At 46.4% G+C, this 27,313-nt stretch overlaps 1 protein-coding gene across 3 annotated transcripts in view; it reads left to right on the forward strand.

Moving 5' to 3' along the window:
• The window catches only part of SFSWAP (splicing factor SWAP), a 90,817-nt gene that overhangs the window by 11,081 nt on the left and 52,423 nt on the right, over positions 1 to 27,313 (forward strand). For all 3 annotated transcript variants that reach the window (XM_025402627.1, XM_025402629.1, XM_025402630.1), the window contains 3 exons: positions 4,121 to 4,346; positions 5,647 to 5,759; positions 7,011 to 7,146. In XM_025402627.1, the coding sequence (XP_025258412.1) occupies positions 4,121 to 4,346; positions 5,647 to 5,759; positions 7,011 to 7,146 (475 nt within the window). The remainder of the gene's footprint in view (positions 1 to 4,120; positions 4,347 to 5,646; positions 5,760 to 7,010; positions 7,147 to 27,313) is intronic.

Here is a 27,313-nt window from a genome sequence, read left to right on the forward strand (position 1 = left end):
GTTGCCTTAATTCCTATTAAAATATTTAATAGCTTTGTGTTCTCAGCCAAACTAAGCATCACTAAGCTCTTGGTAGTCTGCCAGATCAAACATACTTGTCACTCATTGGAGAACAAAGTAAGTCTTAGTGTGTAGCAACTTGCTATCTTATCATTAGAGTTTCTTCTAATATTATAAAAGGCCTCTTGAATGTTGTTTTGACTGTGTGGAAACTGAGGGCTTGATTGAGTCTCTCATTTGCGTCTTTCATTTACTTTGTGGTAGTGTCAGTATTTCATTCTCATAATTATTATGATTTTTTGGCAGTAATTCATTGTGTAAATTATACACTGTGGTGTCCATGTTAGTGGAGAAAATGTAGAAAACAGAAGTGTCTGAATTATAAGGTGTTTTGGTGACTAGGCCTCAGGATTGTTGAATTGTGGTTAAGTAGACTATTGCTGCCTCAGGGGCAGGACATGGTTTGACTCACTGACGAGGTTGGAGTGATTGGGAAAAACAGCAGGTACTTTAGGAGGTTCTTGGTTTTTGAACTAACTTGGTTTAGAACCTAATGATGACAGGATCCTTGAGGTTTTTGGATGAAGAGTAAGAAGTAGTTAGAAATTACAGCACCCCAGGCTGGGAACAGTGGCTCATACCTGTAATCCCAGCCCTTTGGGAGGCTAAGATGGGAGGATCACTTGAGGCCAGGAGTTCGAGACTAGCCTGGGCAACATAGTGAGATCCCGTCTCTATAAACAAGTAAAAATAACAGGCCAGTGTGGTGGCGCATGCCTGTAGTCCCAGACCTGTTAGGGCATGGTTCCAAGGGAAATGTGCTTGCTCCAACACATGTTATGGACAGAAGAAAAACAGGGAAGGATTTGATAGTTGCTGTTATGTGCAACGTTTACTCCGTTAATGAATAATAACATAGAACCAGCCTTTATGGAGCACTTACTGTGTACCAGACACTGTACTAAGTGCTTCTTTAGGCGTATCTCTCAGTGAATACTCAAAGTAACTCTACAGGCCGGGTGCAGTGGCTCATGTCTGTGATCCCAGCACTTTGGGAGGCTAAAGTGGGAGAATCGCTTGAGCCCAGGAGTTCAAGGCCAGTCTGGGCAACATGGTGAAACTCCGCCTCTACAAAAAATAAAAAAAATTAGTCAGGCATGGTGGTACATGCCTGTAGTCCCAGCTACTCAGGAGGCCGAGGTGGGAAGATGGTTTGAGCCCTGGAGGTGGAGGTTATAGTGAGCTGATATGGTACTGCTGCACTCCAGCCTAGACAACAGAGCCAGATCCTGTCTCAAAAAAATAAAAATACAAAAATAACTCTATGAAGCAGATACAGTTGTTTCCAGATGTTAAGGTTTAGAAAGTTAAGAGTAACTGCCCTAAGTTAGATATGTTAGAGTAAGGCCTGGGGTTCCAGCCAAGGGACCGACTGCAGAGCGCTGAACCACTGAAGTTAAGCTTTATCAAATCTGTGCAGATTAGAGTGTGATTTCATCATAATTTAGGTACTATATTGTCACGGAAGGTGGGTGGGGAGAGAAAAATGTTGATTCATTCTTGAACTGCTGTGGAGTGATTGGCCTTTTGCTCGGATTCATAAGGACTCTTGACGTCTGATGAGCAGTAACTCTTGGTCCCCAGTGTGTCCTCCAGCTGTTTTCTCCCCACGCTCTGTCTTGTAAGTGATTGTGCGACTCTGTGCAGAACTTAGGTGTAGAGTGATACATGTTCCTCTATTCCTTATGGCTTCAGAATTTTAAAGCTTATGTTGGAAGACTTTTCCCACTCACAAGAGTTTGAAAATATTTTCCTATATTTACTGCTAGTACTTCTGTATTTGTTTTTGTTTTTTGTTTTGTTTTTGTTTTTGTTTTGAGATGGAGTCTTGCTGTGTTGCCCAGGCTGCAGGGCAGTGGCGCCATCTCGGCTCACTGCAAGCTCCACCTCCCGGGTTCACGCCATTCTCCTGCCTCAGCCTCCTGAGTAGCTGGGACTACAGGCGCCGCCACCACGCCTGGCTAATTTTTTGTGTTTTTAGTAGAGACAGGGTTTCACCATGTTAGCCAGGATGGTCTCCATCTCCTGACCTCATGATCCACCCGCCTCGGCCTCCCAAAGTGCTGGGATTACAGGTGTGAGCCACCGGGCCTGGCCGTACTTCTGTATTTGTATTTTTGCCTTTGAATTTTGGCTCAATCTGATACTTATTTAGGGCTCTGGGCAAAGCAGGTATTTGATTTTTTTTTCTCCCCTAATCCTGTGAGGAGATGGCTGGCCCGGCTGGCCCTGCTGCCCCTGGGGTTCCTTGCTAATTTCCCTGTCTTCATGTCATGCCACCTCCTTCCTGGTTCGCCGATGGGTCTGAGCTCAAACTTTTTCCAAAGCTCTTAGGAAACCATACATTTGTGTGGGTTTTCTGACCCGTAGATACCTTTCTCCCGTTTCCCATGCCTCCCCTGGAGTTTAAATTCACATTAATGGAATTTCCAGGGAGGGGGAGAGGAGGTGTTAGACCCTTTCTGGAGCTCTGTCAGCTTCCTTAAACAGAAGCCTTCCCCACTGGATTTAAATTCGAAAAACAGTTTCCTTTTCTCAGGCCATTGTAACATGCATATTTATATATTGACTGTATTTTTTAAATCTCATTGTGTAGTAGGAATGATCATGATATTCTTAAATGGAAAATGATTTACCTAAAGTCTGCATAATAAAGAAAGTAAAGAATGGCTTTTTCCAAACCAGATACTTTTTAATCTCATTCAGGGTTGGTAGCCAACCTTGAAATATGTTCATAAGATGTTTTGTTTTTTTGTAAAAACCTACACATTGCTTTTTAACCATGGTAGTAGTAATATTATATAACAAATAGGCCGACTTTTAAGAAATTTTAGATCAACAAGTTGATTTGGTCAATAAAGAAAGCCTCAACTGGGAACATCATATTTTCCTTTAAGGGTGGTTGTTATGAAGTGATCATTAATTATTGATGTGTTTATGGAATATTTTGTTTTAACAATCAATAACCAAAGCTACTGAAAATCCAAGTCATGATCCATATGCACACAATGGGCCTTTAACATGGAATTTAAATTATTTGGGGATTAATGAATAACTTTAATTGTAGACATTTATCCTTTTTAAGTGTGAAGGATGTTACTAGTTCAAAAATTAAATTAGAGAACTAAGCCATTTATATTTTATGAAGGATGAAGCCCTGAATTCTTAACCATCCATTTTTAATGAGAATAATTGCCAGTTTTATTTGCAAGTAATTTCCTAGTGTTAATCTCTTTGTTGATATGAAAAGTATTTTAGATGTGTGGCTTTCAGCCTTTAGTCTAACAAGATCCTTTTGGGGGCAGGAAATGCTAAGAGCATGAGGGTCGTGGAAGTGACTCCTTAGCAGCACATGAAAGGATGAGGGAGGGCTTTGATGCTGGGAAGAAACTCACCTGGAGTGTCTGGAGTGTCCCGTCTGCTCTGGCCAGACAACACCTAGGTGGTCTTCAGCTTGGAATACTGCTTCTAAGTGGGAATGGCAGTGAGCCAGGAACTGTGCAGAGGCTGAGGAGAAGGGGTCAGGTGCAGAAGACAAGATATGGTGTATGTGCTCTTGTGGCTTTTGTTGGGTGTCGAGAGGGCTGTTTTTTAAGAGGGAGCCTCCAAGCTGTGAGAACGAGTCCCCACTAAGAAAAAGGAAAGAGCGGTGATTCTGATTATTGAGAACCATGGGATGTGTATCCTCTCCCTAGAAAAATGTTCGTATGTAAAATTTGCATACACAAGGGATTCACAAACCCCCTGAATTCCATCATAGAACCAAACTTAAAGACCCTTGATATATAGAAAAATGTTGACTTGGTGCAAAAAGAGGTTGCCTCCCATGGGTCTGTACCACCATGGAGTGGCCTGCCTCAGCCAGCGAGTTTTCTCCCCTGCAAAATCCTGACGAGATTTGGAGATGAGGAGTCTGAACAGCCTTGGCTCTTCCAGCTTCAAGTCTCGTATCTCTTAAAATTGACAGTAAAGCTAGAGTCATTTCTTTGTTTTAATGAAATCATGTGGCCGGTAGACAAGAGCACAAATGGGTAATGTGAATATGTGTGTTTTCCCGTAGCCACCAACTGCTAAAATGCACGCCATCATCGAGCGCACGGCCAGCTTCGTGTGCAGGCAGGGAGCGCAGTTTGAGATCATGCTGAAGGCCAAGCAGGCCCGGAACTCCCAGTTCGACTTCCTGCGCTTCGACCACTACCTCAACCCCTACTATAAGTTCATCCAGAAAGCCATGAAAGAGGGACGCTACACCGTCCTGGCGGAAAACAAAAGTGACGAGAAAAAAAGTAGGTCCCACTGCATCTGTTCCATCCAGACTTTGGGCCTGTGTTGTGGGGGTGGCAGGCCGGGGGTGGTTCTGGGAAGAGTTTGAAGACGTACATTCTTACAGATGCATGGTTGAAAGCCAGACTTGAATTTCTAGAATGTGTCTGAAATCCTGCAGCTAAGGCGTGATCATTACCCCTGCTGGTGCACCTTTATTAAATCCTTGGTTAATATTTTATAGATAAATGAAATATAATTAAATATTGATGCTATCAGAACATAATCATCTGGGTGGGAAATTTTTGCCCTCCTTTTACCCACTTAACGTTTCAGAGAGAAAACAGTTATACCCGCTCTTGGATTATTCATGTACCATAGTGTTCAGGGCTGTATAGCTCTATACATGGCCACAAAAGTGAAAATTTTACTTGGATTATCTATTTTAAGCTATTATTTTTATAACAGTGTCTCTCTTTTAGAGTTCTTACTGCAAAAGCCAGTTAGCTGTATTTTGAATAAAGATGGTATTTTGACAAGTCTGTTCATCTATGTGTGTATATATATACACACACACACATATCTTCCATTGAATTTTTTTTTTTTTTAATTAGAGACAGAGTCTCACTCTTGCCCAGGTTGGAGTGCAGTGGCATGAGCGCGATCTTTGCTCACTACAACCTCTGCCTCCTGGGTTCAAGCAATTCTCATGCCTCAGCCTCCCGAGTAGCTGGGATCGTGGGCACGTGCCACCACGGCCGGCTAATTTTTGTATTTTTAGTGGAGACAGGGTTTCACCATGTTGGCCAGGCTGGTCTCGAACTCCTGACCTCAGGTGATCTGTCCGCCTCAGCCTCCCAAAGTGCTGGGATTACAGGCGTGAGCCACTGTGCCTGGCCCTTCCACTGAATTTTGTTCTCTTCAGCTAAAATAAGTTTCAAATCAGTTGTGTAAATCTTAATGCAGATCTCATCTTCAGGTTTGTTGTAGTTGTTTATTTCTGTTTGTTATTTTACTTTTCATAAATTAGTACAATTTTTGCCCTTTTTTTAAAAAGAAAAAAAAGAAAGAAAAAAGCATACAGAGCCCCAGACCAGCTGGTGTTCAGTGTTGGCAGGAGTCACCAAATGGCCAAAGGTTGCAGTCCTTTCTAGCTGGCCTTCGTCTGAGCAACTTGGGTGACTCTAGGGAAAAATTACTAATAGTGTTTTTTGGACAGATAACCAAGAAGCTCTACCTTTGGCTGCTTCTAAGTTTTTGCATAATTTTTGTACTTTTTTTCTCACCAAACACCAAAATTTTGAAATGTGATTTTGATTTCAGAATCAGGAGTCAGCTCTGACAATGAAGATGATGATGATGAAGAAGATGGGAATTACTTGCATCCCTCTCTCTTTGCCTCCAAGAAGTGTAACCGCCTTGAAGAGCTGATGAAGGTTTTTATCTCATTGTTGAACTATATTTTTTATGCCACCACAAAACTGCTAACGTAATTTTGGAAAATTTGAAGCATGTCATTCTTGTGTGTTACAGTTGTATCTTATTTTATCATCATTGAGGTGTATTTGCATTTTTGTTTTTAGCTGGGTGACAAAGCATTTGCTTCTTTGGTTTCTTACCTATCTATCTTATAAAATTCATGAGCATTTGCTCATGATAATTTTATCATTTCATTACAGTTTTACTCTCTGAAATACTTAGAATAAGTAGAGTGTTGGTTAAGACTTGGAAATTGTTCTGTTGTCCGGGTGCGGTGGCTCACACATGTAATCCCAGCACTTTGGGAGGCTGAGGCGGGTGGATGACCTGAGGTCAGGAGTTCAAGACCAGCCTGGCCAGCATGGCGAAACCCCATCGCTACTAAAAATACGAAAATTAGCCAGGCATGGTGGGTGCACTTGTAATTCCAGCTACTCAGGAGGCTGAGGCATGAGAATTGCTTGAACCTGGGAGGTGGAGGTTGCAATGAGCCAAGATCACACTACTGCACTCAAATCTGGGAGACGGAGTGAGACTGTGTCTCAAAAAGAAAAAAAGAAAATTGTTTAGTTGTGATTTCATCATAGGATTAGATTTTGTAGGTGATTAGAATGTATGCATGTTCAAGTCCTCTGTTACCATCAGAGATTGTTTTTAAATAAATGTTTCCACTTCTAATTCTCCTCTCATCTGTGTGAAGAAACCACTCAGCAGTATCTTGTGGTTAATTCACACCACTCTGCCATTTGCGACAGAAAAAACAGGAGTCTACTAGATTTAAGTGTCTAGTTTTCAGCAGTTAAGCATCTCGTTTCAGCAGTTGTGCAGTGTGGGTGACCTTTTGTGGGAATGATTGCTGATTGATTGGACTGGAAAAGCTGTTGGTGATTAAAAATCAGAAACTCCTATAAGGAAAAACAGTTTGAAGTTTTGCATGGGGTTTAATTGGTGTCAAACTGGACTTAGTTGTTCATCTGTCCTTTTCTTGATAGTTATTTTGGAAATTGAAACCCTGTGTTTACTCAGTTCCTCTGAGACAGCCAGCTGGGGCATTTGGCCACAACTAGTTAGTACCTACATGGGTGCATGCGTGTGTGTGTTTTTTCTGAGGCATGTACACTGTGTCCTAGAGGTGAGCGTTTTGTAGCAGAAGAGTTCCGTGTGGTTCAGAATACTGAATGCTAAGGCTGTGTCTTCTCTGTTTTCAGCCCTTGAAGGTGGTGGACCCAGATCATCCCCTTGCAGCGCTTGTTCGTAAGGCGCAGGCTGACAGCTCCACTCCCACCCCACACAACGCAGACGGTGTGCCTGTGCAGCCCTCCCAGGTGGAGTACACGGCAGACTGTGAGTACTCACTGTGTGTATCCTGACCCGTGACAGAGCCAGCTGCAGGGCTCTAAACCCCAGGTGTTCTGTCCTCAGTGTAGCAAGTTTGGAAGCAGGCAGCCCAGAGCCAGCGTGGGCCCTGAGGGAGAGTGCCATGAGGCTTTGCTTGGCCCCGTGTCAGCAAGATGCTGCCCTGTTCCAGCATTAGCTCTGCATTCCAGGAAGGACTGGCAAAGGTAGTTGGCTGCCTCTTCTTTCTTTTTTTTTCTTGAGACAGGGTTTCACTCTGTTGCCCGGGCTGGAGTACAGGGATGCAAGCATGGTTCACTGCATCCTTACCTCCCAGACTCAAACGATCTTCCCACCTCACTCTCCCTATTAGGTGGGACTACAGGCACTAAAACTCTGGGCTGATTTTGATTTTTTGATAGGGATGGGATCTCACTGTGTTGCCCAGGCTGGTCTCGAGCTCCTGGGCTTAAGCAATTCTCCTGCCTTGGCCTCCAAAAGTGCTAGGATTACAGGCGCAAGTCGCTGCTCCTGGCCCTGGCTCTGCCCTTCTTTAAATATCTCCCCCCAAACCATACCTAGTGGCTTCCCTTACCTCTCAGTGGCTAGCGTGGTGTCACGTGGTCTCCCCACCTGCAGCAGAGGCTGGGCAGTGGGGCCTCCGTTAAACATATTGCTGCCCTAAACAAAGTCAAATGCTGTTAAGAACAGGGAGAATGGGAGACACATAGTGTTGTCTAACACAGTTGCTTCTTTAAAAAGGCTCACGGCAGGCCAGACATGGTGGCTGGTGCCTATAATCCCAACACTTTGGGAGGCTGAGGTGGGAGGATCACTTAAGCACAGGAGTTTGAGACCAGCCTGGACAACATACTAAAACCCCATCTCAACAACAAATAAAAAAGTAGCTGGGCATGGTGGTCTGATCTGCTTGGGAGGCTGACGTGAGAGGATGGCTTGGCCCCAGGAGGTCAAGGCTGCAGGGAGCTGTGATTGCACTGCCGCACTCCAGCCTGGGCGATAGAGCAGTACCCTGTCTCCAAAAAAAAGCCTTACAGTGTAAGGCAGCATATTATATGCATATGTAAAGGAATTACATTTCTTTTTCTTGCTGATTGCAATTATTTTATGGTATTAATCGAAGGTAAGTCTTGAAGGTCCATGCAGGAGATCATTTGAAAGTGTTTGGCCTTGGTTCCAGCGTCAGGTCTTTTTGTAATTGTTTTATTCAGAGGTTAAATATGGAATGAGGAAGCTTTAGCAGAGCCGAGGAACCACCTGCTGAATCTGCTTCCCAGGCACATCTGGTGCCCTGACTCCATTTGTAAAGCTTATATTCTTCAGTTCAGCCAGAGATGAATTGTTAAAACATGAGCTCCTCTTTATTTGATACAATCTTTTGTAAACATCACAGCTGTGTTCTTCGCTCTTCCCTTTTAGCACTGGCATATACTAAACGTTTTTAGACTTTAAAAAATTAGTTATTTGAGTGAACTCTCTGCATGTGTCCCCCCAAAAAACTTTTAAAGCTGAGATTGTCTTTAAATGATTAAATCAAGTCATATCAAATTTTATTGAATATTCAAATCAAAGATCAGCTCTACTGCTACAGAGGTGCGTGTTGAATGGTGTAGGCAGCCAGCTAGCTGAGGTGCTCTGTAGATCTCTCCTAACGCCCAGTCCTCACTGCTTCACTGCATGGATTTTTGGATAGACGGCCGCACACCTTTAAGTCCTGAGCCCCACTCGGCAGCCTGTGAAGCTCCTGCCCTGGCATCATGGGGCGCTGTGCTCTGCCCGGGATGCCTGCCCACTGAGGGACTATCCCTCTGCTTCCTCCTTTCCTTTTTCCAAGCCTGTCGTTGAGTTTGCTTGAGCCACATGCATTGTCCGTGCACGTCCACTAGATCCCTGAAGCTGTTGCAGAGGAGAGGACTACAAATTCAGGGCAGGCTGACCTTGATTATTTGCCGTGTTAATCTCTAGTAGAAGAACAGCTATGTGCAGACCCCTCAGGGCCAGGCAGGATGGTGGAGCTGGCTGATAGTGGCCGTTCTGTGACACACAGCATCCCCTGGTCTAGTGGGAACGTGATCTGAACCGAGGCATGCTGGGGCGGCATTGTGAGCTGTCTGGGTCAGAAGGCTGGGCACATTCCCAAGGGTTCACCGCAGGGCGACCAGAGCCCACACACCTTGGTTTCTCCCCACCTGCTGTTGGCTCACAAGACCACTGATGAGCCATGACAGCCTCTGCAGGAACCCCAAACTTACTCTGTTCAGGCCCCTGACTACCACCACCCTGGGCACTGACGGCACCCCACCCCATCCTCCCAGCTGCAGGTGCTCCAGTAGGGGGCGCCCTCTCCTCCCCTCAGTACAGTAGAGTTGTTTTGAAACATTATCTCCTCTCAACACAGCGAGAGTAGTGGACACACACATGTGAGAGTAAGGTGGCTGGGTGCCTGGAGGCTGGGGAAAGCATGTGTGTCTGATGTTAGAGTCTGTGGGTTTTAGACACACGCTCCTGCATCAGCCATATGGGTCAGAGCCCTTAGCACAGTGCCTAGAGCCTCCTCGATGAGCACTCAGGGCCACCACCACAGTCCCACCCATCTTGGATCTGGAGGCTCAGAAGGTGGGGGAGGTGTCCTCATCCAGTTTCCAAGAAGAGCCAAGAGCTAGAACTTTGGCTCTAAATCACTGTAAAACCCAGCAGAAATCAGTATAAACCTGTACTCAGGCACTCAGCCTTATGGGATGAGTGGCTGTGGCGTGGCAGTAGTAGGGTCCTCCAGCACCATGCAAGCCTGGGCTGTGCGGCTGCTGCAGAATCTACAGAGGTTCCAGGGTGCCTTACTCACACACGCCTCCCTGCCCGCCGTCTTCCTGTGCTACCCTTTGAGTATCTTGTTCTGCCTGCCTTGTGCTTCTGTGTGCTGTTGAAGTTTCGTGGGTGAAAGTCCCTCATGACCTCGTCTTCACCTTCCTGGGTTTTCAGTGAAGTTGTTGCGGAATTTGGGGTCCTGTGTGGCGGGTTGTTGGCAGTTGCAGGTGGAGACAGCAGTCATTGCTTTACCCAGGTTTGTCATAATTAGGGAACTACCTGTAATTCATGGACTGACTACTCTGTGGTTATTGGTTTGTAATCAGTCATTGGTAACAGCATTTATTTACAAATGCAGTTCAAGTAGAGGGAACACTGGTCATAGTTTTTGGGTTGAGTTCCGTTGTGCTAAAGTTCAAGATAATATTTTTACATTCATTATGTGTAGTTAGTTTCCAAAAGTATTAATGCCGTGGGATCTCAACTATGCTTAAAATAATAAACTGAAGAGAGCTGTGCAAAAAATACTATGAGGCTCAGAGCTACCTCTCAGATTGGCATTTGGTTGATTTTTTTTCTCTGCATACTTTTTTCATTTTCCTAATGTTTTGGGGTGTGCATTGCTATTTTACTTTTTTTTTTTTTTTTTTTTTTTTTTTTTGAGATGGGAGTCTCACTCTGTCACCCAGGCTGGAGTGCGGTGGTGCAATCTTGGCTCGCTGCAACCTCCACCTCCTGGGTTCAAGCAAGTCTCCTGCCTCAGCCTCCCAAGTAGCTGGGATCACAGGCACTTGTGACTACGCCCTGCTAATTTTTGTATTTTTAGTAGAGACAGGGTTTCACCATGTTGGCCAGGCTGGTCTCAAACTCCTGACCTTAGGTGATCCGCCCACCTCAGCCTCCCAAAATGCTGGGATTACAAGCTGAGCCACTGCGCCCAGCCATGTGGCTATTATACTTAAGAAACAAAGTAAAATACAAAGTTCATAGAATAACTGTAGTGTTTGAAACGCCGTGACAGTGAGGACAAGAGCAGCCTGTGCCTTGACCTGAGTTTGTGGCAAGCCCAGGCCTGTACAGATCTCCCGAAGTTCCTTCTCAGGCCTCTGAGCTGCTTGAAGGAAAGACCTTACTCACGGGCTGTGTCTGGCGAGCCTTTGTGAATGCAGTGTGTGAAGTTGGCCTTTGTGAATGCAGTGTGTGAAGTTGGCCTTTGTGAATGCAGTGTATGAAGTTGGCCTTTGTGAATGCAGTGTATGAAGTTGGTGGGCTGTTTTGAAATTCCTGCTTCAGCCAGCACAGAGGAAGGTTTGAGGGGCCCCTTTCTGTCTTGGGCCCACCCAGCCCTGCTCAGGAGAGCTTGACAAGCAGGTCTGCGGGTTGTGCTGCCCTTGGCTGCTCTCAGCTTGCTCCTCGTCTCCCCCTGATGTACCCAGTGCGTTCACAGAAGTGCTGTCCCACGGGGTTTCGTGTACAGCCTGTTATTCCTGTATTTCTAATGTGTGATTTTCCATGCTCTGGGCATGCATGGGTTTGTTTCTTAAACAGCAAGCTTTCTACAGAGAAGGCACAACCGTCAGAGGCATTAAAGTAATTTTCAGAAGAGGACTTAAACTGTGGGCTTTGCACTTGGGGAAATAGTAGGATACTGGAGAGAAAGCTATCTGGAAAATTACTAACATTACTGATAACATTTTGGGAGACTCACAGCTGGGGCAAACCTGGGGCCCCGTGGAGTCTGGAAAGGGGTGGGGCTAGTGTCCGTCAAGCACGTCAGCTTCCACAGCACCCAGTTACTTTTCCCGAGGACAGAGGAATTGTGTGTGAGGGAGGAGGCGTGGTTTAAAGCCTGCAGAGACTCCTGCCCCATGATGAAAGCAGAGCTCTGTGACCCACGTTTCAAACCACTGCCAGCTGTGGACACCAAAGAAAAGACAAAGGACGTTTGGGCCGGAGACTTGCAACATCAGCTCTGTGAGAGCGGGCTGGGGATGGCGCGGTCTCCCTGGGACTTACTGGGAAGGTGCATATTGTCAGGAGCTCCTCACCCTGCCCTGCGAGAACTTTCTTGTGTGCGTCTCTGCCATCTCCTCCTCCCATTCCTGACCTGTGGAGCCAGGGGTGGACTGGCAGGCCTATAAGGTGCCTTTCACATTGAGGGTCTTAGGATTTTCAGTCCAGCTTTGCAGGGAGCGGCAGTTTGTCGTTTGTGGGAGGAAATTTCACGATCATAAAGCACAGCATGCATCCTGAGATCCAGGCAGCGACCCCTCCTGCACTGCCCCAGTGCTCAAAGGGTCACAGGAGCAGGGCTTTCTCCTCGCCTCTGAGCAGTGGAGCCGAGGCTGGAGGTGGGCGCAGCTCCGTGTTCTCGGGGGATTTCTTCACTGTGTTTCTCGGGGGCTCACAGACTGCAGCCATATTCTTGGAGAGAGGAAGAGGCCTGTCACAGCGTCTGTGACAGCCCAGAAGGAAACAGCAGTCCATACAGTCTCCTCATGACGGGCACAGAGGACCCCGCCCTGGGGTCACAGGCTTGGTGAGGTAGGGGGACAGGCAGGAGTGGGCCCTGAGGTGTGCAGAATGTGTGTTCGGGCTTGTCTTCCTGCCACAGTGCAGTAGCCCTCCCAGGCCTCGATCCTGGCACCTGCCCCTCCACTCCCCTTGCAGCTTCGTCCTCCAGGGCATGGTCTCCAGATGACTTACCTCCTAGATACAAATAAGACCCTAAACACACACATGGGAGCAGCTCAGCGCCCTGTGCGTGGCTTTGCCACCACCATTCGGGAACTTTGCTCCTGTCCTAGGTGAGTGCCCACCATGTGGCACTGAGACCCGACAGCTCAGGTGACAGTGACACCTGCAGCAGAGGCTGGGGAAGCTCAGAGCCTCTGCCACGGTGGACGCCAGGTGGCCCCTGGCACAGAGAGCGTGTTCATCGCTGGCTGCTGCTGCCCTCGAGGACTTGAAGGCTGATGTTGGGCTGGGTGTGGCTCGTACATAGGACAGGGCCCACACACTGGATTCCTGTTTTTCCCCACAACTTGAAATAGCACAGTTACAGACTTTCGGTTCTTACGAAGACAAGAATGAGTGTCTTGGCTAGCCATGATCTAACCCAAGAGGACTTTAAAATGAATGTGCAGGGGAAATGAGAAGAGGACTTATGATCAAACAGAGAGTGACTAGGAGGTCAGAGAGGCAGCCACCCTGCCCCGCACTCCCCGCTTATAAGCTGGGACCCCATTGTTGTGTTACCACACTTCTGTTGTAGAGCCTGTTACGGTTTTGAGTTACACAGTCGTGTGTGCTTGTGCATGTGTGAATGCCCTGTGGACCTGGAGGTCCGTGAGGCAAAGGCTGGGACTGTCTTACTGGCCAGTGTGCTCCCTACACCTCGATCCAAGGGGCCACGGGGATCCCAGGAACATTCACCAAGTAACTTCAGAAAAGTGAAGAGCAGAAGTTCCAAAAGTGCCTGGTGCTTCCTGGGAGAAATCACCTGCACAGGTACCTTGGATCCAACTGACACGTGAGATGAACCAGCTCGCTCTCCGTGCGCACGTGTACACACACGTGTATGCTGAGGAGCAGGCATTCAAACATGACGAAGCTGCTGCCGCAGCCGCAGATACCACCTCAGCTGGCATGGCGCATGGGGGCGGGGTGGGGCAATGCGGGGGGCCTGCTCTGAGAGACAGACAGGTCAGGCCGGAAGCAGCTGTCCGTGAAGGTGACGCTCATACCATAACCTTAGCAGCGAGCTGTTGCCACACAGTCACAAAAGCGGGAGGCAGCAGTGGAGCCGCGTGGCCACAGGCACTCGGACTCCCCAGAGAGCTGGCGAGAGGCTTTGCTGGCTGGAAGCAGTGACAAGTATTTGGGTTTGGGGGACAAGGGAAACTTGGAAATGACAAAAAAGCTGAAAAATCAAGTCCCCACAAACTCCCCTAGCGAAGAGAGCCGTCGTAGCCATGGGCTGTGCATCATTCCTGCGCGCCCGCCACGGAAGATCTGCGCGCTTTCCCAGGACGGCCTTTGCAGTTGGGCTTTGCTGCGGCTGGATGACGCTGAGCCCTTTGCTTTGCTTCTCTGGGCCTCAGTTTTCTCATTTGTACCATTAGGGTATTAATTTAAATAGCAGAAGCACTCTATCGTATTCTGAATGGGACACCAGTTAATTCTGGAACGTTTGGGAGGTTTCCCATTGCTCCTGTGAGCCCCAGGGAGAGTTTGAGAAACAAATGATGGAGGGTCCACGTGATCATAAAGTGTTATGCTGCCACCGAAGGTCTCTCGAGCCTTGTAGTTGGCGCTTTAAGCAAAATAGGCGGTTAAAACAGGTCTGCACATGCTGTGTGTGGACCCAAACCGTGAACATCTGCTGGGCCTCAGCTCATCTATTGCTGTTCCCTTGGTCTTGGCGTACTGTGGTCCTCATGTGAGCTGCACCCAGCCAGCAGAGCCCTGACCTCCAGTCTGGATTTCTGTAAAGTGATGCTGGACTTACAGTAGTTCAAGGACTTGATGGTTACTTCTCCCTCCTCAAGTTGCACTATGGCTTCTTAAAGCAGGTGACTTTTTGTCCATCTTCTCAAAGTATTCAGCTTCATTTTCACAGAAATGATCATTCTCATCTCTCAAGTTTTACGTTTGCATACATTTTCATCAAACACGTAATTACAGTAAGTTTAACTGGAAAAAATAAGAGAAAGACTCTAATGTTAAAAGCAAAAAGGCCCAGGCTTCTGAAGAGACGCCCCTTCTACCCTGGTGTTTGTCATGGCACCGGCCAACCCAGCAAGATGGAGCTGTCATTCTAGCCAGGAAGCTTCTGCGTGTGTCTCACACAAGGCGGCACCAGCACAGAAATCCACAGGCCCTGCAGTGGGAAGGGATGAATGAGTCCCCAGAAACAGATCCAAATAAAAATAGGGACGGAGAAAAGGAAACACCAAGCTAACAGGAACGGATGTTCTAAGACATGAAGAGCTATTTGGAAAACATCACATTAAAGCCTCACTTTTACCCATATCAGAGTCACTTCCAGATGTAAATGCCAGTTGTGGAAATTCTTAGGAAAGTAAGGATGCTTCAGCAGAATGAAGAATCATCTATTTTCAGTCAGCAGTTATGTTCAACTAATTAAAAAAAATTTGAGGGGGGAAAAAAAAGCCTGTATGTCTAAACAGCTTTTACAATCCAATAGGAAAAAATTCTGATAGTCCAGTAGAAGCATGATCTGCAGTGTGAATAAATCACAGAGGTAAAAATGCCCGTACGGTTTTACAGGCTCACCCTCACTGCCTCTCACAGACATTGTGTCTGTCGACTGCAGAGCCTGAAATCCGTAGTGACCACCACTCCAGCGCTTTGGTTCAGCTCAGCTGCAGCGAATGTGTTAGGATGAGACGCTTCGTATTACGGTAGAAAGGAGCGCACTCACAGGCACACAGAACACTCTGCAGGTCTAAGACTTAGGAGAAGACGAAGATTTCTAGGCTGTTAGAATGTTATTTTGTATATGCGAGTTTGGGTACCTTAATAATAGAGATTAAATAAATGCAGAGGAAACCTACAATGACGTGCCATTTTTCAGCTGTCACTTAAGCAGAGAGAGAAAAGGTGACAGACGTTTATTCTTGGTGGGGGTGTAGATTTGTGCCAGCGATGTGGTACATGTGGAGGGCCAGCGGGCAATCAGTCTAAAACACACATGCCTCCAACCCAGGATGTCTACTCTCATTTACTAATGTATGGGTGAACATGGCTTTGTTCAACATAGCGAACATAGCCACTAGATATTCATCATAGTACGATTTTAGTAGTAGCAAAAGCCTGAGGCGACCCACGTCCTCAGTGGAGGACTAATGGAGTCCCTCTGGTGCGCTCTCGAGGCGGGCTGCAGGGCTCTGGGGGTGAGCCAGGACCCGAGTATTGCAGGGCTGCCTGCCGGAATGCCTCTTCCTGAGGATGAAGACGAGGTGACTCAAGGGGAGGGCAGCACAAGGCAGTCTGTTCACGTCAGAAGGGGAGGGAAGTGTCTGTACGTGCTTCTGTATCAGCACCTAAAAGGACAGGTAAGAAGGACCGGTGGCCAGCACAGAGAGGGGAACTGGAAGGATGAGGTCGCAGTCTCACCTGCCCGTTCGTGCTGCTTGAATTTTTTCAGCGTGACTCGTTGCCTCAAAACATGCAGATTGACGTGGTGCTCATTTTGAGACTAAACTAGTATCCTGAATTAATTCCTTACAATTCTGTATTTTAATAATACGTGCTTTTATAATTTTGAGGTGTTTCATCTGCTCAGTGTATTTTGTTCAGGCGAAAGCGGTCCCTGTAACATCCTTTTCCCCGTGAAGACTGGCATGCCCAGTACTGCTGTGTCTCGCGGGGGCTGTTGGGTCACTAAGCTTTTCTGGCTTTCATGTGGCCTGGTATTTAATAATTACCTTAGGATATACTCAGTTATTCTTTCTTATTTACTTCCTACCGATAGAGATTTTCCTACATTTTGGCAGCCTGGGAAGAAAGGATCTATTTTTTTCCTTAAAGTCCACCAGAATTTTACATATATATATGTATATAAAATGATTTTTCTAGAAGCTCATTAAATATGGATGTGTAAAACTAACAATTTATTTCATGTGTTAATTAGCCTGACAATGAACCACTTTTCATGCTCTTTATTTTTCATTACTTAGTTGTCTCCTGCTATTTACCTATAAATCCTTACAGAAGAGTATAAATAATAAAATTAATTATGCAGGCAGCAGTAATAGTGAAATACTGCCCACTGTGATAGCCTATGGTTTTTTAAATAAAATGCCAACTCAGTTTTTCTTAATATTTATTTTATAAATATCTGCAGTGAAATTAAACCATTGCATGTGGCTACTATAGATATTTTCTAGCTTGGTCCCGGTTTTTTAAATGTGTCTTTGCTGTTTATGGTATATTTTTCCTGCAAATCATGACCTTGAAGTTCTTACTTTCCAAACCCGTTTTTAAAAATGGTTTTATTGTATGTCAAGAGAAGAAGAAAGAAAGCAAAAATATTACCCAAGATTCCACCATCCAGAAATAGCCATTCGTGAACATCATTAGCAAAGTGGAAAAGACTGAGGTAATCGTGCTAAATAAAAAGGAAAGAAAGAAGCTTGTTATCTGTGGAACACAAAGATCATCTTTATGCACGAATATCAATTAAAATGTTGGCTGTGTCTCTAGAAATACTTACGTTAAAGTGAAAATAAACTTAATTTTACTTAAACAGAAGAGCCTGCAATCTAAAAGTGAAGTAACTGTGGAACTTCGGATGAAAGTTTCCTTTATGCCTAAAGAATTCAGTTCTGAAAAAAGGTCAGGAGACCATTGAGAGGTTGTCATTGTAGATGTTTTATAAAGCTGTGTATTTTTCCTGATTTTTGTTAGAATTTTTCAACTTTTTCTTTGCATTTAATATCTATCGAACATCTTTGTGTAACAGTGCATGTAGATTTCTCTCTCCTCGCTGTAGCAGCTGCTTAGTATCCTGTCGTATAGATTTATTATGAAACAGCCCTCCATTAATGGATAATTTGATTATTTATGATTTCCAATTATTTCTGCTTTTCCAATACTGTAATGAACACTCTTTGTGTTTTTTTTGTTTTGTTTTGTTTTGAGACAGAGTCTCATTCTATCGCCTAGGCTGGAGTGCAGTAGCGGGATCTTGGCTCACTGCAACCTCAATCTCCCAGGCTCAAGCTATCCTCCCACCTCAGCCTCCTGAGCAGCTGGGACCACAGGCATGTGCCACCACACCTGGCTGATTTTTTAGATGAATTTTCTGGAGGGTCTTGCCATGTTGCCCAGGCTGATCTTAAACTCCTGGGCTTAAGTGATCCACCCACCTTGGCCTCCCAAAGTGCTGGGATTACAGGCATGAGCTGCTGTGGCCTGCCAATTACTTATTGCTTTTAAGCACTAACACGGTATAATCCTATATGCAAGATAAAAATCTTAGAAAATAAACAGCTAGTTCAAAGAGTATATGCGTTTGTTCAAAGTATTACCAGTGACCGAGCAGTTGCCTTCTGAAACATTGTGCCGTATGCATTGCTGCATTGTCACCACGGGGATATGAGAGCTGCTTAGTTGTGTAACCATTTAAAATGTAAGATTGATTTGAATATGCTGATACAGAAATATATTGAAGAGTGAGTAGAACAGTTAATATACTATATATATGCCTTTGACTTTGATTCCTTTATAGAAATATTTTTAAATTATGAGAGTTTATAAATAGTATTTACATTGTGTTATTTCCCAGTTGCTTTTTTTTTTTTTTTTTTTTGAGACAGGGTCTTGCTCTCTCGCCCAGGCTGGAGTGCAGTGGCACGATCTCGGCTCACTGCAAGCTCCGCCTCCTGGGTTCACGCCATTCTTCTGCCTCAGCCTCTCAAGCAGCTGGGACTACAGGCTCCCAGCACCATGCCCAGCTAATTTCTTGTATTTTTATTAGAGACAGGGTTTCACTGTGCTAGCCAGGATGATCTTGATCTCCTGACCTCGTGATCTGCCCGCCTTGGCCTCCCAAAGTGCTGGGATTACAGGCATGAGCCACCGTGCCTGGCCCCCAGTTGCTTAATTTTATTTTTATGGTTGACTGGATTTGTTTTTTCCCCACAGCTTCTCCTTTTGAGTTATTTATTCAATTCATCTTTTCTTGGTCATTTGAATTTCATAAACAAGCACATTTTTACAAGGGCTGTAGTTGATGAATTTCTGCCTCTTGAAAAATGCCTGCGTTTGACCTTTATGTGAGCAGGACAGCTTGTCTGGGTATAAAACTCTTTAAGTAATGCTGTGGGCCTCTCAGGTCTCTGGGAACTGGCATCTGGTACTGTTTTCCACGGCTCGGCAGGGTGGCCCAGGGCAGCTGGGTGGGTCATGACTGCTTATTTGGGTTTATTCATTGGTTGGTTTGCATTCATTGCTCCTGTGCTGCTCTCTGAGTTTTTTCATGCTTGAACATCTTTCTCGGCTGCCTTGTAACATAAATAGCAATTTGCAGGGAATGATGCACCGAGTCGCTTGCCTGGGATTCAGAAGTGGAACTAAACGTTGCTATGGAAAGGGCGAGGCCAGCCCTGTCTTCCCTACCCTGCCCTGGGAGGCGGATGCTCTTTCTGACCCAACATCTGAGGAAGTCTTGCTTTGCCCTTAAATTTTATTAACTTGATTTCCCATTTTTCAGGGACTATATTGTACACCTTTCAGTCAAAGATTCAGTTCTCATTTCCGGGAAGCTCTTTTGTTGTGCCTCGAGCACCTTTCCTGTCCCATGCATTGGTGCTTCTGCTTGAAGGACGCAGTCTCTTGGTTCGGGTCACCTTTCTTCTGTGTTTCTCTTTGGCACTCAGCAGGACTGTGTCTGTCTTTCAGCGACTTTTTTCAGCCATGTCTATTTATTCCTTGTAGTTTAAATTCCATTGGTTCTGCAATGGTATTGTTTGGATGCTCGGCTGGTTTTCTAAGCTTTACAGCAAAGCTCCACAGCCTTTCTATATAAAGGTGCATGTCTTCAGCCCTGCAGCTGCCCAGCCTGTGTGCAGCCCCTGCTTTGTCCCTGGGGTGTGGAGGCAGCTGCAGATGGTCGTAGACCCGTGTGTGTGGCAGGGCTTCACTAAAGCTTAATTGATGGATACGAGGGTTTTCATTTCTTTTTTTTTTTTTTTTTTGAGATGGGGTCTCACTCTGTCGCCCAAGCTGAAGTGCAGTGGCACGATCTCAGCTCACTGCAACCTCCGCCTCCCAAGTTCAAGCAGTTCTCTGCCTCAGCCTCTCAAGTAGCTGGGATTACAGGTGTGCACCACCACGCCCGGCTAATTTTTGTATTTTTAGTAGAGACGGGGTTTCACCGTCTTGGCCAGGCTGGTAACTCCTGACTTCATGACCCACCCGCTTCGGCCCCTCAGAGTGCTGGGATTACAGGCGTGAGCTACCGTGCCCGGCCTAGGGTTTTAATTTCATGTAATTTTGACGTCATAAAATATTATTCTTTCGTTTGTTTGTATTTTTTTCAACCATTTAAATATGTAAAAACCAGGCCAGCCATGGTGACTCACACCTATAGTCCCAGCACTTAGGGAGGCCAAGGTGAGTGGATCTCTTGAGCTCAAGAGGTCAAGACCAGGCTGGGCAACATAGTGAGACTGTCTCTACAAAAAAATTAAGAAAATTAGGTGACCATAATGGCACACACCTGTGGTCCCGGCTGCTGGGGAAAGTGAGGTGTGGGGGTTGGCAGTGGAGAGGACATCGAGGAGTTCCAGGCTGCAGGGAGCAATGGTTGCGCCACTGTGCTCCAGCCTGGGTGACAGAGCAAGACCCTGTCTCAAAAGAGAAAAAAGCCAGTAAACACCGTTCTGCTGATGGCTGTACAAGAACAGGGAGAGCGCCTGCTGGACCCTGCCTCACAGCCTCCCCCTCTATTGCATGTGGTTGTGTTACCTTATTTTTGTGTTTTGTTGAACTGCTGTCTTCCCAGATTCATCTGTGGCTCAGAGAGCTCAGAGGTTCCTCGGGTTAACGCTTCTTCAGCCTGAGTTGCCATTCACATGCCATGCTGTTTCCCTCTGCTGCTTTTCCTGGGGGTGTGTGCGGGGTCTCATGCCATCTGGCGCTCTTCCTTCCCTGGTGTGCGAGCCTGTGTGTTCTTGGTATGGGTGGATTCTCCTTGATGCTCTCTCACCTTCTCTTAGCTCCTTTGTCTTCCCTACCAGCAGCCTTCTTGGGAAGACCTGTCCTCTGCTGTCTTTTGTGAGATTCTAAAAATGTCCTAGTGGATTTCCTTCCCCCAGTGAGGGACCCACAGAGAGAGGCGTTCTTGAGTATCACAGCTTGTCTGTCAGGCAGGGCCCCCCAGTCCACAAGCCCTCTTCTCCTCACTGGCAAGATCCCCACTGCAGGTCAATGGCATTTCTGCCTGCTTCTCTCTGTGGTGGGGCCCAGGTCCCACTTCAGCCACTTGCTCTCTGTACCCACAGCTATTTTTATGTAAGAAGTCTTCAAAACCTCAATACAGCATTAAAAATTGAAAACTTTTTACTTTGAGGGTCACTGATGAAAATGGTAAGTAATGTTTAGAGACAGGCCTTTTTTTTTTCTACAGGAAAGTTTTATTTGCCAAAAAGAGGTGACTTTTAAGCACAGTGGGCTAAAATTCCAAATAGCTGGTTAAATGCCCAAAACAGATTCATTTTTGTGGTTTCCCAACTTGACAAGTAGAATAATCTTGCATCACTACAGAATTCATTCGGGTTTCCCAAATCCAATTCGGTGATGTCAAAACGAGTCTTCTCTTGTTGGGGGACTTTTTTTTTTTTTTTTTTTTTTTTTAGACAGAGTCTAGCTCTGCCGCCCAGGCTGGAGTGCAGTGGCCGGGTCTCAGCTCACTGCAAGCTCCGCCTCCCGGGTTCACGCCATTCTCCTGCCTCAGCCTCCCGAGTAGCTGGGACTACAGGCGCCCGCCACCTCGCCCGGCTAGTTTTTTGTATTTTTTAGTAGAGACGGGGTTTCACCGTGTTAGCCAGGATGGTCTCGATCTCCTGACCTTGTGATCCGCCCGTCTCGGCCTCCCAAAGTGCTGGGATTACAGGCTTGAGCCACCGCGCCCGGCCTTTTTTTTTTTTTTTAAGATACTAGGTCATCTGGAAGTTGCAACAGAATACAGTGTGGTTGTGATGGACTGCGTGTTAAGTGTTGATTTTCTCAAGTAGGTCTTGGCATATAAGAACCCGTTAACAGATCATTGGAAACCATTCTGTGTTGTGATACGGATAGCCTTACGGTTTGTATTAGTCTGTTTTCACACTGCTGATAAAGACATACCCGAGACTGAGAAGACGAGGTTTAATGGACTTACAGTTCCACACGGCTGAGGAGGCCTCACAATCATGACAGAAGGCAAGGAGGGGCAAGTCATGTCTTACATGGATGGTGGCTGGCAAAGAGTTTGCGCAGAGAAACTCATGTTTTTAAAACTATCAGATCTCATAAAACTCATTCACTATGACGAGAATAACGCAGGAAAGACCTGCCCACATAATTCACTCACTTCCACCAGTTTCCTCCCACAGTATGTGGGAATAGTGGGTATTAAAATTCAAGATGAGATTTGGGTGGGGACACAGCCAAACCATATCATTACCCCCTCCCCGACCCCTCCCAAGTCTCACATCCTCACATTTCAAAATCAGTCATGCCTTCCCAGCAGTCCCCTAAAGTCTTAACTCATTTCAGCATTAACTCAGAAGTCCACAGTCCAACATCTCACCTGAAACAAGACAAGTCCCTTCTGCCTATCAGCCTATAAAATCAAAAGCAAGTTAGTTGTTTCTTAAATACAATCGGGGTACAGGCATTGGGTAAATACAACCATCCATATGGGAGAAATTGGCCAAAACAAAGGGGTTGCACAGGCCCTGTACAAGTCCAAAATCTAACAAGGCCATCAAATCGTAAAACTCCAAAATGACCTTTGACTCCATGTCTCACATCCAGGTCACGCTGATGCAAGAGGTGGGTTCCCATGGTCTTGGGCAGCTCCGCCCCTGTGGTTCTGCAGGGTACAGCCTCCCTCCCGGCTGCTTTCACAGGCTGGTGTTGAGTGACTGGCTTTTCCAGGCACATGGTGCAAGCTGTTGGTGGATCTACCATTCTGGGGTCTGGAGGATGGTGGCCCTCTTCTCACAGCTGCACTAGGCAGTACCCCCGTAGGGACTCTGTTTGGGGGCTCCAACCCCACATTTCCCCTCCGCACTGCCCTAGCAGAGGTTCTCCATGACGGCCCTGCCCCTGCGGCAAACTTCTGCCTAGGCATCCAGGCATTTCCGTACATCCTTTGAAATCCAGACAGAGGTTCCCAAACCTCAGTTCTTGACTTCTGTGCACTCGCAGGCTCACCACATGGAAGCTGCCAAGGCTTAGGGCTTCCACCCTCTGAAGCCACAGTCCAAGCTATGCATTGGCCCCTTTTAGTCATAGCTGGAGCAGCTGGGACACAGGGTACCAAGTCCCTTGGCTGCACACAGCACAGGGACCCTGGGCCTGGACCACAAAATCATTTTTTCCTCCTAGGCCTCCAGGCCTATGATGGGAGGGGCTGCCATGAAGACCTCTGATGTGTCCTAGAGACATTTTCTGCGCTGTCTTGGGGATTCACATTTGGCTCCTGGTTACTTATGCAAATTTCTGCAGCCAGCCTGCATTTCTCCCCAGAAAATGGGATTTTCTTTTCTATTGTCAGACTACAAATTTTCTAGACCTTTATGCTCTGTTTCCTTATAAAACTGAATGCCTTTAACAGCACCCAAGTCACCTCTTGAGTGCTTTGCTGCTTAGAAATTTCTTTCACCAGATACCCTAAATCATCTCTCTCAAGTTTAAAGTCCCACAAATCTCTAGGGCAGGGGCAGAACGCCACCAATGTCTTTGCCAAAACATAACAAGTCACCTTTGCCCCAGTTCCCAACAAGTTCCACATCTCTATCTAAGACCACCTCAGCCTGGACCTTATTGTTCCTATCACTGTCAGCATTTTGGGCAAAGCCATTCAACAAATATCTGGGAAGTTCCAAACTTTCCTGTTTTCTTCTGAGCCCTCCAAACTGTTCCAAACTCTGCCTGTTACCCAGTTTCAAAGTCACTTCCACATTTTGGGGTTATCTTTTCAGCAGTCCCCCACTTCTGGTACCAAATTACTGTATTAGTCTTTTTCACACTGCTGATAAAGACATACCTGAGACTGTAGAGAAAAAGAGGTTTAATGGACTTAACAGTTCCACATGGCTGGGGAGGCCTCACAATCATGGCGGAAGGCAAGGAGGAACAAGTTATGTCTTACATGGATGGCAGCAGGCAAAGAGAGCCTGTACAGGGAAACTCCTGTTTTTGAAACTGTCAGCTCTTGTGGGACTCATTCATTAACACGACAACAGCGCAGGAAAGACCCACCCCCATAATTCTGTCACCTCCCATCAGGCTCCTCCCACGACACATGGGAATTGTGCTAGTTACAGATCAAGATGAGATCTGGGTGGGGGCACGGCCAAACTATATCACTGTTTTATCTCAGTTGGAAAATATTTGGACACAATGTGTGATGAGCCAAATAATAAATGCTTTTAAGTATGGGAGGGTGGGAAGGAAGTCATATTTTCTTAAAAACTGTGGGCTTACATCTTAAGGAGTTTTTGGTTTGTTTTACCATTTTTATTCTTGGGATATGAGATTTATGTTATAGAGAGCTCATAGGTAACCACCCTGCCTAAAACAAACTATTGCCAGAAGGGGTCTTTTAGGAATTGTTGAAAATTATCTGAGTTCAGGAGATGAAGTCAGAAGTCTTGAGAGTGGAGATAATTGAGTGGAAAAGAGAAACTTGCAGAAGGAGAGAGTTTCTCAGCCCTGTTTCCTCTCATTCACTTCTAGAAGACCTTGAAGGTTTCTAACGTCCGCTGGGTGTATTAGGCACTGCCTCACTCTTGAGAATGCAGAATTCAGTAATAAAAACAATTATTCTTGAATTGTGTTGTCAATGCCTGACATTTCCATGCATAGAATTTGAACCTCTCCTGGGGTGCAGGTCTTCACTGTGAATAAGGCAGCACTCTAACCGTAAGCAGAGTAAGAGTCTCAAATCAAGCAGTCTGCCACAGTCTGAAGGAACTAAAAATACCTCTTTCAGGGATCTGCATCTTCAGATGGTAATAAAACTTTTCGTAAGGCTTTTTTTTTTTTTTTTTTTTTTTTGTCAAAAAAAAAAAAGTAGTATTGTAGAATTTTACACTAAATAGTGGACTTGCCATGATGACAATGTATTCTGACATTGATCCAGCAGTCGAATAAGCCTGCCGGGAACAGTGGCTCTTGGCAGCGGGTCAGGCTGTGGGCTTCAGAGCAGGCGGCTACCTGGCTCACCAGCACTGCTCGGGTAAATCTGCTCTCAGCGGCTTCCTCCTAGAATCCAGCTTGAAAATTAAATGGAAATAAACGAACGTCGGTTATGGTCTAGGAAATTTGCTGCATATTGCATGTTCTGTTTGACACACTAATACATGTACATGCCTAGTATTACAGATGACTGCGTATGTTGGTGAACCATTAGCCTGAATTGGAGAGATCTCAGGTGAGTATTGGGAGCGTGCACATCATCTTCGCAATGCAGCCCACTCTGTATCTCTGAGAAGTCAGTGTGCGTGTGGACAAAGAACGGAAGGGAATGCAGGCAAGTCCAGATCACCCTTGAGGGGCAGTTCTCAGATGGAGCTGTGCTGACTTCCTCGCTGAGGACCTACAGCGCTGTTGTAGTGTAGACTCACGTAATGGTGCCATCTTTTAAGCAGGTCTTGACTTTTGATGCCTCAGTTGCTGCTGCTGGATCTAGGTGGAGCCAGCTTCTCTGGTGTGTGGGTCGTTTGTTTGCAGTGTGTGCATTTGGTGAAATTGACAGCTGGGTTTCTGTGTCCCCCGCCTGGAACAGTGGTGTTCTGAGCCTGTAGCCAGTACTTTTCTGTGACTTGTCTTTCTTTCCTGTGTTCGTTCCTGTTACTGTTGTTTGTATGTTTACTTCTGTATTTTGCTGGAGCACATCCTCCAGTAGTTTGCCAAGGAAGGGTACATAGGAACACAAAGTTTTTTAAATTCTTGGATATCTGAAAATGCCTTAATGTTGCCCTCCCATTTGACAGGTAGTTTGGAAGGACCTAGAATTGCTGGATGGGTATGACTTTCCCTAAGAATGTGGGTGCTGGGTGCCACCATCTGCAGGAGCCTTTACTGCCATGGAGAAGCTCATGCCGGCCAGACGCTGTGGCTCACGCCTGTAATCCCAGCACTTTGGGAAGCTGAGGCTGGCAGATCACGAGGTCAGGGGATTGAGACCATCCTGACTAACACAGTGAAACCCTGTCTCTACTAAAAATACAAAAAATTAGCCAGGTATGGTGGTGGGCGCCTGTAGTCCCAGCTACTGGGGAGGTTGAGGCAGGAGAATGGCATCAACCCAGGAGGTGGAGCTTGTAGTGAGCTGAGATTGCACTACTGCACTCCAGCCTGGGCAGCAGAGCGAGGCTCCATCTCAAAAAAAAAACAACAAAATCTCATACCATGTTCATTCCCATTCTCTCCTGTGTAACTTGTACAGGCATTGAGCGATTTGCATCATGCTCTGCCATGCGAGGAACACAGTGGACAAAGCTCCTTCTGCCATGGAGCTTATGTTCTGGAGGGCAGAGCCAGACAGTGACAGTGGACACGTGACTAAGAGCGATGGAGAAAGTGGCCATGACAAGGGGACCAGGGTTCTGGGGAGGCCAGCAGTGCTGGCATCATGGGTCGGGGAGGCCTCCTGTGACCAGAGACCAGAGGAAGTGCAGGTGAGCCCAGCAATTACCATGTGCAGGGTGGGGGATGGGACAGCAATGGGACATGAGGTGGGAGAAGCAGGCAAGTGGGTTTGCAGGAGGGCTTCCCAGACAAGGGACTTAGCTTGACCCTGGTTGAGAGAGGTCACCGTGGGAGGGATTCAGGCAGAAACTGTGGAGGCAAGGGCGGAAAAGCCCGGGGCAGAGCTGTGCACGTGGAGGGCAGGAGGTGCTGGAGCTGGAGGGCAGGTCGCAGAGCTGAATCATGGGGCATCAGCCATGGGGTCTGACAGATGAACTGGATGGACGAGGGGTGTGGCCACCTCCTGTATTGAGGGACTACAGAAGAGAGGCATGGGAGAAATCAGGGGCTCTGTTCTGGACACATTCGACTTGAAATATGGATGAGACGTCCCAGTGGGAACATTGAGTAGGTGGTTAACGCACAAGTTCAAGTTCAGCTCAGGGCTGGAGATGTGAATTCTGCAGCCATCAGGTATAAATAGAATTTAAAGCCATTGAACTTAGAAGAGTCCCTGTCAACAGGATTTAGAGATCCAGGAAAGGAGATAGAGGCATGGCCGGTGCTGAGGAAGAGCCTGGGGCTGTGGGAGCAGCGAGGCCATGTCTGGCTCTGGATGGCTGGAGAGCCGGGAGACAGGAGGGCTGGCTTGTTGCTGCCTCTCAGATATGCTCAGCTAGTGACATTTGCCTGGCTGACACCCAGGGGCTTACTCGGATAGGTGTGTTTTTTCAGAATATCTATACTTATCTCCATAGAACTCTTAACTATTTTAATTCTTTTTTTTTTTTTTTTTTTTGGAGGCAGTCTGTCCCTGATCTCAGCTGGCTGCAGCCTCCATCTCCCGGGTTCAAGTGATTCTCCTGCCATAGCCTCCCAAGTAGCTAATGTTTTTGTGTTTTTTAGTAGAGACGGG

The sequence above is a fragment of the Theropithecus gelada genome, chromosome 11 (assembly GCF_003255815.1).
Source record: "Theropithecus gelada isolate Dixy chromosome 11, Tgel_1.0, whole genome shotgun sequence".
Lineage (NCBI taxonomy): Eukaryota > Metazoa > Chordata > Mammalia > Primates > Cercopithecidae > Theropithecus > Theropithecus gelada.